Source organism: Siphateles boraxobius, unplaced genomic scaffold, assembly GCF_051911475.1.
Source record: "Siphateles boraxobius isolate OS27281-9 unplaced genomic scaffold, OSU_SipBor_1 68, whole genome shotgun sequence".
In the NCBI taxonomy this organism is placed as follows: Eukaryota; Metazoa; Chordata; class Actinopteri; order Cypriniformes; family Leuciscidae; genus Siphateles; species Siphateles boraxobius.
In genome coordinates this window covers 9,883,555-9,893,311 of record NW_027509195.1, presented here as the reverse complement: position 1 = coordinate 9,893,311, position 9,757 = coordinate 9,883,555, and the positions used below count along the sequence as shown (strand labels likewise).

The following is a 9,757-nucleotide window of genomic DNA, read 5'->3' as shown; positions in this document are numbered from 1 at the left end:
TTCAGATATAATTTGTTCCATTTTTAGAATTGTGTTTGATAACAAACACACTTTTTAGTATAATTAATTAATTTATTAGGTCAATATTAATAACTTACAATAAAAGTAAATTAGCTTTAATAATAATAATAATAATAATAATAATAATAAATTATTATTATTGTTGTTGTTGTTGTTATTTTTATTATTATTATTATTATCTTGCAGTCGGACAGTGATGATTATCACGTTTGTTATTAAGCATCACTCTTGTCATCCACAGATTCCCGCCCCCTCGTCTGCGTTTCATTGGTTTCGTCCAAACTTGCTTTAGTTCTTCCAGACCGATGGGGTTTATTCGAGAGCTTGTATTCATAGTGTGTTCACAGATGGCCTGTCGGACAAGTTTTCAATGAATATTCTGGGTCTTTACAGTAAAATGCCCAAATTTACGGCAATTATGGATATAATTCGTCTGTTATGGATAATACGGATTGTGTGGGCTGTTGAAGGTAAGAGCATGTGTCTGTGTCAAGCGCGTGTGCTTTGAAATGTCTGTTACTTTTTACGCTACATCACACTGACTGTATTGATCAAATGATAATTATTTGAAGAAAGCCGCTGATGCTAGTGTTTTATAGTCCTGTAATATTATCTGAATTTAAAGTCGTCCGAAAACAGGTGCACTGCAACTGTCTGTGGATGTAAATGAGTTGAAATGGTTTTCCCTTGGTCAACTGTTATACTCTTTACAATCAATACAAACTGTTCAATCAGAGAAAAAGTTAAAGCGATTGTTCACACAAAAATGAACATTCTGTCATCATTTAGCTACTCTCCCTCATGTTGTTCCAAACCTGCATGACGTTCAATCTTTCTCTAACACAAAAGAGGATATTAGGCAGTCGAACAGACTGTTCCCTTCACTTTCGCAGAACTTAACTTTCATTGCACCTTTTCCAATGAAAGTGAATGGTGACTGAGGCTCAGTCTGCATTACATCTCCTTTTTTTGTTCCACAGAAGAAAGAAGGTGTAATAACAGCACAATGGTGTAAATTATGTTTCTTTAAGCTACATTATCGAGTCTCTTGTGTCTGTCTTCGAGAATGATTCATCGTCAGTAACATTTAAAAATGTGTAGGCTCAAACCTAGTGAGTTTTTATTTATTTATTACAAGTACAAATGGAAGTAGGTGCCCCAAAATGCTTTCTAAGTAGGTTTTAAGAAGAATTGAGTAGTACTGAAACTGAAAATATCTTAAAAATACCTTCAGTATTTTACCAAGCAATACCTAGTAGCCTACATTTTTGTCCATCTTGCTCCAGTCTGTCTGTTAGTACACGTGGGCCATTGTCTCAAATCTCTGCCTGGAAAATCTGCATCAGCACCTCATCACCACCCGAAACCTTCAGGAGAGCTGCAAGGATCTCTTTTTAAACTCCAAGAGAGTGAAGTCTGTCTTTAATATATTTAGAAAAATAGGGACAAAATTGTGTCTGCAGATGCCCTCTTAGAAATTTAGATTCTCATTAGAAATCTTGTTAAATAGAGTGAATCAGTGTGCTTCTTAAGGTGATGATACACAGGGCAACTTTTTGAGCAATGTTGCTGGGCAATGTTGCCGTCAACGGGCAACCAGATGAGACACAGGGCCCACGACCGATCTAAATTATCCTGATAGAAATGTATTGCCCATTTTCAATGGGAAAGTGCCCAAGCAACAATCGCTTGGCAAGATTGCCCAGCAACATTGCTCAAAAAGTTGCCCTGTGTATCATCACCTTTAAAGTTCTTCCTTCCCATTATATCCTGGAGTTGATCCTCGTTGGTATGATGGACCTGTTGTAACAGGACATGGAGGAGAAACATTACAGTATGCATTTCGTTTGAGCATGATTTTATTGATGATATCATCATCTTACTCTTGATTATTCTTATTATGTTCTATAATATTAAAACGGAAGGTTCCAAAACAGAGTTTTCACAGCAGTGCCAAGATCCCTTTTGGGTTCCCCAAAGAACCTTTCAGGGATCATTTCTAAAAAGAACCAATTTCTTTAGCCCGAAGAATATTTTAATAATCTAAATAACCTTTTGTGCAATGAAAAAAGGTTATCCACGGAGGTTGTTAAAGGTTGCCAAAGATGGCAATAAAGAACCTTAATTTTAAGAGTGTAGTTATTCATTCTTATTTATTACCTATACTGTATGGAAATTTCTCTGTGGAACATCAGATGAGAGTTTTGCTTTGTCTAGTATGTTATTCTGATGATAAACCATCTGTTTATAGTGATAAGCTATAAACAATGCATACATGAAGCTTAGCCATAGCCTGAAATCACACCATCCATCCCTGTTGGTTTGGTCTGGTCTGTGATGGATGTGAGGAGTAAAAGCTCATTCATTACACCTCAGAGCAGATACAGATCTTGAGAGTATAATAAGTGTTTACAGCATTGAGACGCGCATGACTTACGCTGCGAATAAGGACATAGAAATTTCCTAGAGTAAGTGAGGATGTCTGTAAATTAGACCCCGCTTTGACTAATCTAATGAATCAGTCCTGTTTCAATTTAGTTTGTTGGGTTCTTCATTTGCCCAAGGGCAGCGAGTAAATGATTTGCTGTAATGTGAAGAAAATACATGGCTGGACTGCCACTTAAGCTCCTGTTCTGTTTTGTTCTTTCAATCATGTTGCAAGCTAATGACAGGACTGTGCTGGAAAAGCCGACCCCCTAAGCTTTTGTAGAGAAAGCAGTGTGCATAAAATTAAAGTAGCAATGCATCAGTGGCTGTTTGTTTTGTCCGAAATAAACTATTTGTAATTTTCACAGAATTTGTATATCTGTATATCACTACAGGGAGTGTCACTACTACTACAGTTTTTTTTAACTCATTTTCAAGGTTCGTTCAGGTTGCAAAATGCATTTGATGTTACTCCCTACCAGAGTTATTATAAACTAAAAACATTTTTAAAAATAATCAGTAACTGAAAATAAAATAAACGCTAACTAAAATAGAGTACATACGTTTTTATTATACTTTTAAAAACTTATTTTATTGTTTGACGCTGAGGAAACATTTCACAATTTAATGTAGTTTAACTTGATGAATTTAAATCACTAAAACTGAAATAAAAATAAAAACTATATATTGACATTTAAAAAATGAAGAAACGCACAAAAAAATGACTAAAACTTGAACTAAAATTAAAATGAAAACCAAAAATATGAAAAGAAAAACTAATTCAAAATATCAACAAAAATAGTAGTCTCTCAGTGATACTAAAATAACACCGCACACAATTTTTACCTGGAAACAAATGTAATAAATAAATAACTATTGTAGAAAAGAATGATTAGGAACTTAGTACTTTCACCTTTAGTGTAGGGCAGAGATGTGATAATGTGCAGGGCAAATTATGCAAATTCAAATCAAACTTCATTGACAGTTGACAAGCAAATGGAAACATCACAGTTGCATTGCCTTCAAGATCCTATTTTTGACACAACATTCTTAACCCACCCTCAGAGAACAGTTCAAAATACTCAAAAAATAGTTCCAAATGTTATTACTAAAATCCACACATTATCATGAATGAAAATAACATTTTTTTAGCAATAGCTAAATATAAGAACAATACAGTGCATAATTTCCATACCAGAGCACCCCCAAACACTCACATTCAGTTCAGAAAATTTTCCCACGGCACAATCAAAAGGGCTTGTCTCAGGGGCTGTTTACACGACAGTTTTCAACTAAAAACTTTTTTTTTGTCATTCATTTACACGACAACAGCATTTGGGGGCTTGAAAACACTAACTTTTGAAAATGAGTTTCAAAGTGCAAGTTTTTGAAAACCATACCGTTATTGTCGTATTGTAAACAACAAAAACGCTACTTTGTGAAAACTGTGACGTCATGCACACGTGTATTAGCTACGTGTTCAGTCTATAAGCGAACGCGTAGAGTTTCTTTACAAAGTGTCATCGCCACCTACTGGCCTAGCATGCATAATACAAACATAATACACAGCATTTTTAGTCATTTTCGTGGATCCCTGTGAACAGGGATCGTTTTGACTATGTTGTTGTCTGTATTAGGGTTGTAACGGTATACCGGTATGACGGTTTATCACGATATTGACATGTATGATTATCATATCGTGAACATTTGCTTATCCAAGGTTTTGGAAAAAAAATTAAACCAGATCTCACCTGCGCATATGCAACTTCTTTCCACTTGAGCTTAGACTCCACCCATACATGTACAGCGGAGAAAATGTCTGAGACAGAGGTTGCGAATTCTAATCTTTCCCCCGCAGAAAAAAAGTTGAAATCTGCAGTGTGAACGAATGCTAGGTTTTCCTTGAAGGTGGATATCCAGTTGTGTCCAGAAATGTGGAGGAAGAGTGGCTGCAAAAGGAGGATACGTCGACCATGTACTCCCATATTTGCGAACACCATCTCTCTCTCTGCAGATAAAGTTCCATTTATTACTTAAGGCCGTATTATTTCCATTTTGACGCAGATGTCACGAAAAATGCGCGATTTGATAGATGGATGAATAAATCTAAAATATAGCTGTGCAATAAATCAAATCGCTATATGAGTGTGTGTCAAAAAACTGCTATACTGTAAATCTATATTCTGTAGTATGTGTGACGCTCATGGTGTTTAAAGCGTCTGCCGTCTCACTCACTATATAAGGACGTGAACACATGAACATATCCAGAGCTGCTCTGAGAGAAATAAATGAGCATTTCATAATTTTATTTAAAAGAATCATCGTCAAATACACTCTTGACTGAAACGCATAGGAGTTTAGTACAACCTGTCAAAATAAAAGTTCATAGACTCATTAAAAAATTTCATTAAAAAAAGTTTGTTTTAATAAACCATTTTCAACCAAAAAACCCTATCGGTTTTCATTCATTTTAGGGTCATTGTAGCTGATGATTATAATAATAATGATTCTTTAATACCGTATACCGTGAAACCATGATATTTTCTGAGACGATTATCATACCATGAAAATCTCATACCGTTACAACCCTAGTCTGTATGCGAAAAATGCAAAAGGAAAAACGTTTCAGTTTTTATTGCATCGTGACTGGAAAACACAATTTTTATTGTCAATTTTTCTTTTCTTTTTGCACATTTTGGTGAACGTGCACACATTAGTGCGCATATCCAACTACTAGGCTTGCCGCGATAGACGGTGTTGACGGTGTTACCGGTTTTAAGCGCCATCACCGGTGACATCACTTTCCCACCGTGACACCGCGATGTCTTGACTTTTTTAAAGTATTCGTTTTTGCTTAAAATTTATTTGAATTAATTAAAAATAATAATTATCAATTATTTAGTTCAGAAGAGAGCATACATTATAATTAAAAACTGAACTGCGCAGTGCGTGCCAAGAGCCAGTCATGATCAGCAAGCATCAGGAGTCAAATTCCATTTAGCACGTGTGGAGATTTTATATTCGTCTCTTAGACCCCATTTACACCTGGTATTAAAATGAGATCTGTATCCAGATAAGTTATCCGGATAATAAGTGTTCTGATCTTACCGATTCCATTTACACCTGGCCACATAAATGTGTTTTTGCAAAACGGATATAAATCCGACTTCAACTCCCGCGCTATGATTTAATGGATTGCACGCCACCGAAAGCAACAGAGGTGAGCTGCATTTTATTGATCATCAGCTCATTTCAAAATCAAAGACAGCAATAAGAAAAAGTGGCAACAGCCCTGGTAAGATAATTTCGTTTTTTTACTTGAAGATGATTGTGTGTTGAGCGTCTGTGTCTGTGACTTACTTTCACTTTTATTTGCGATGTTTGCACGTTGGCTTGATGAATAGACGCTCAGCTGCTCATCTGCGGTAATGCGTGTTGCAGTAGCGTCGTCATATCTGACATGAAATAGCCTATATAACACTCTCACACGTTTATTTTTTTTTAGCATTTTTGGGAGGAGTAAAATATACATATGTGGTTTCAACAACCAGATTGCGTTTACACCTAGTAAAGATCCGAACACAATGCAGCCAGACTACCTCCAGATGTGGTCAGGCAGATCCGATCACAACGTATTTACACCTTGCATTAACATGCGGTTTTTATTATCTGGATAACTTATCTGGATACAGATCGCATTTTAATACCAGGTGTAAATGGGGTCTTATTTATTTGGTTTTATCTTATTTAAACTTTGTGTAATTTATTTAGGCCTATTTTATTTTCTTATTCGTTAATAAATGTTTTATGGTTCTTATTTGTTTGGGCCCAGTTTGCCGATTTTCACTTTTTTCAGCCTATGCATGGGGTTATTTTTATTCCTTCGTTATGCTAATAAAAGTTCTGTCTATAAATAAAAGTTTTATTATCAGCGAGTTTTTTTTTTTTTGTCCATTCAAGCAATTGACGCTGAATTGCCAACTGACGCTTATTTCGAAAGTGAAAGTATAACGCGCACGCATTTAAAAGCTATTTAACTTCCCCGCCCCGCCCCCCACGGTGACACCGCGATTACCGGTGTTGTCACACGTCGATTAACCGGTGGGAAAATTTCCTCACCGCCGCAACCCTACCAACTACTCTCACGCTTAGGGATGGGACGATTACCGGTTTCACTATAAACCACAATAAAATGTATTGACGGTTAGTATTATCATTTAAAATTTAATTATCATTAAAACCATGTTTGATTATCGTGACTTTAATAAATCACTATAAATCATGTCCAGCCAGCAACAGCCTGACGCAGGCGCGCAGAACGTCACGCAATTTTTTTTTTATTGGAGAAGGAATGGCGGAAGGCAGTGACCGTGCTCGGGAGATTTTTCAGCCTTTTAAGAGGACCAAATCTGAGGTGTGGTCATATTTTGGCTTTTACAAAAGTCCTGAGGGAAACTTGATCGAGGATGGTCACTCTGTCTGCAGAACATGCACAAAAAAAGTCGCTGCAATAGAGGAAACACTTCAAATCTGCCGAGTCGTCTCATAATTACTGGAACATATTGTACAAATCTCGACCAGGCAAGATGATCACAACAATATTACCAAAATCTGTAAACAAATTAACAATGATTTCATTTTCAATACAATCAAAAAACAAAGAAGCAAGACTGCAAGTTGTATTTGAATAAAATGAGAGCGCGCGTCCATTGTGATACATGGATGTGCGCTGTATAATGCGTTGCTATTGACGACGGTCATTATAAGGAAATGCCACACAATAGAATCTTGCTTTTAAAAGTGCATAGAGCTGCTTGTTTTACTTGTTGTTTGTTGATTTTCAAATAAAAAACTTGTTGTAATGTTTTCAGTGTGAGCATCAGTTCTTTCTGAACACTTTCCATCTCGTTTTAACAAAACCGTGATAATATTGATAATCACAATAAATTTGGTCACTATAATCGTGATATGAAATTTTCATACCGTCCCATCCCTACTCGCGCTGTAAGATTATCGGCAGGAACAAACAACCTCCTGGTTTGGGTTAACATCCTAATCTGAAAGCAAATGTATTAAAATTGAGCAGAATATAATGGGTTTAGCGGGCTGTAAATGTATTGCGGGTTGCCAGTTGCCCATCTCTGGAGTAGGTGAAATGTTATTTACTTTTTATATGTTACATCACATGGTTTACATCAATTTTTATACACTTTTCTTTGCAAGTAATATATAAGTTTTTCAAATCCATATGAAATATTAATACACAAATTCATTTTTTAATTTACAAAAAGATTTTTCTTCTCTCTGCTGAGGACCCATTTATATGTCATTGGCCCTTTTAGATGTGGGATATTTTTTACTTTCCATCCTTAATCAGAGAAATGCAACCACCAACTTTTTTGTTTCCATACAAAAACAGCAGCCATGTATCCTAGAATCCTGTGTTCAATCGTTCGATCACGTGACATCCGCGCAGGGTCCATGTGACGTTTGTCATGCAGACCTCAGTACTTGCTGCACTCCCCTGTCCTTTTATTAGGAGCAAGATCTGCCTCTGGCATCTGCGACATCTTTTCGAGCCTTTACATAAGCACGGCAAACCTGACCAATTTCAGTCATGCCAGACACAGTCGGCTCTGTGGCCCGTCAGCTTTGCAGAACGACAGACAGAACAAACTGTCTCTGAATCAATGAATATATGAGTGATGTGAAACTGGGAGTTGTTTCCATATGGCCTCTCATGAAATGACAAGATTTTGTCCACAGGCTTTTGAGGGTCAAAATGGTAAAATTATCAGGTATCCAAGAGGGACTTGCCATCTGCTTGACAATTTAATTTTCCATCTGTCTCTCTGTCTTGTTGAGTGATCATTTTGAATAAAATGAGGTGAAATGGTTTGTCCTCTTAATGTTAATTATTGGCCAGTTTGATGCGCTGTCATATTGATTTAAATCCCTGATATTTTTGAGTGCAGAAATGAGGGTATAAAACAAATTTGTATGTGTAAACACTCAGGATCTCATCTAACAAAATGTCAACGTGTCAGCTGTTATCGAGGAGCAATAGCTCTCTAACTACCAAACATACGTGGGCAGACATGGCTCATTTTTTAAATGGAGAGCGCAAGCAGAGTACAGTGGTCAGTGGGAGAAAGTAGAAAAGAGTTTAAAGTAGCGACCCTTCCACTTTATGAAAGTTTTTGATGTTTAGGATGAGAAAATAAGTAGCACAAGGACAGGATCATACTCCGGTTGTGTGCACACAGTTGTTGTCAAAAACATGACTTTATTTATTTTTGCCAAGATCTATTAATTTATCCAAAAATACATCAAAATGTGATTTATATGTACAATGACCTAAATAAGTCTGTTCTGAGCGTGTTATTCATTTCATTGACTTTGATTTTGATATTTTTTGTGGCTATAAAGTCAAAATGTCAGTGCGATCCAAATGTCCTGATATCATAATAAAGAAAAGCCTCATTAACAAAATATATATATTTATTTGAAAATAATATTTTTTACAAAATAAAATAATGACATCTTTGCATTACTGCCAACTTGTTATTGTCTCAATAGTACAAAATAAATAGAACAATAAGAACATTTGTATGGTCCTGAAAATAAGATATTTTGAACATTCTGTCCAGACAAGCAATGACATTTAAGCAGGATTTAACATATGCTTTGACTAAACTCAGTCTGTGGATCATTTTGGTGTAAGTTTGTATTGTGATTGTCAAAACATTTGGTACTAAACAGAATTTTGTTAAGTTTAGTGACCGCATGTTACAATGTTTACTTGGAACAATGACATGTTGGCTACTGTTTTTATTATTGCTGGACACAAATTTCACGATTTCAATTCAAATCTTGTGATTTGATTCTTATCTTGATTCAATACTGATTCATTTGCATGAATATTAGGTAGCCTAACAGTAGATGCATGTTAATTTTTCTCAAGAAAAAAAAAAATCTGCCTAATGTTGTAAAAATACAGAGAGCCCTGTCAGCTGGTATTATTATTAAAGGTTACAAATTACAACTCAAAAATAATATAATGTGGTTTGTACTAGGCTATAATAACGTTACAATATTTAATGATAAGTAAAAATATAATAAATATTTAATATTGTGCCTATATTTAGCAAAATACTCCCCTCTATATATAATTTGTCTAGCCAACTAACATGCTATCAAATGGCTTTCCTGAGGTAACGTTAGGCTAAATGTAACGTTATGTAACATTCAGACATGAAAATCAGTCGCGTTCGGTTACAACCTTTACAGTCTATGGTTACAACACAGT

The 9,757-nt window shown here is 35.6% G+C and overlaps 1 protein-coding gene across 2 annotated transcripts in view; it reads left to right on the top strand.

Moving 5' to 3' along the window:
- The first annotated feature begins 326 nt into the window (after positions 1-326).
- The window catches only part of ephb2a (eph receptor B2a), an 88,889-nt gene continuing 79,458 nt past the window's right edge, over positions 327-9,757 (top strand). Inside the window, exon 1 of one of the 2 annotated variants that reach the window (XR_013197005.1) lies at positions 327-491. Coding sequence is in view for 1 of the 2 variants with exons in the window: in XM_077214627.1 (XP_077070742.1) it covers positions 392-491 (100 nt within the window). In the remaining variant the exon portion in view is untranslated. The remainder of the gene's footprint in view (positions 492-9,757) is intronic. The other variant, XM_077214627.1, reaches the window with a different exon arrangement.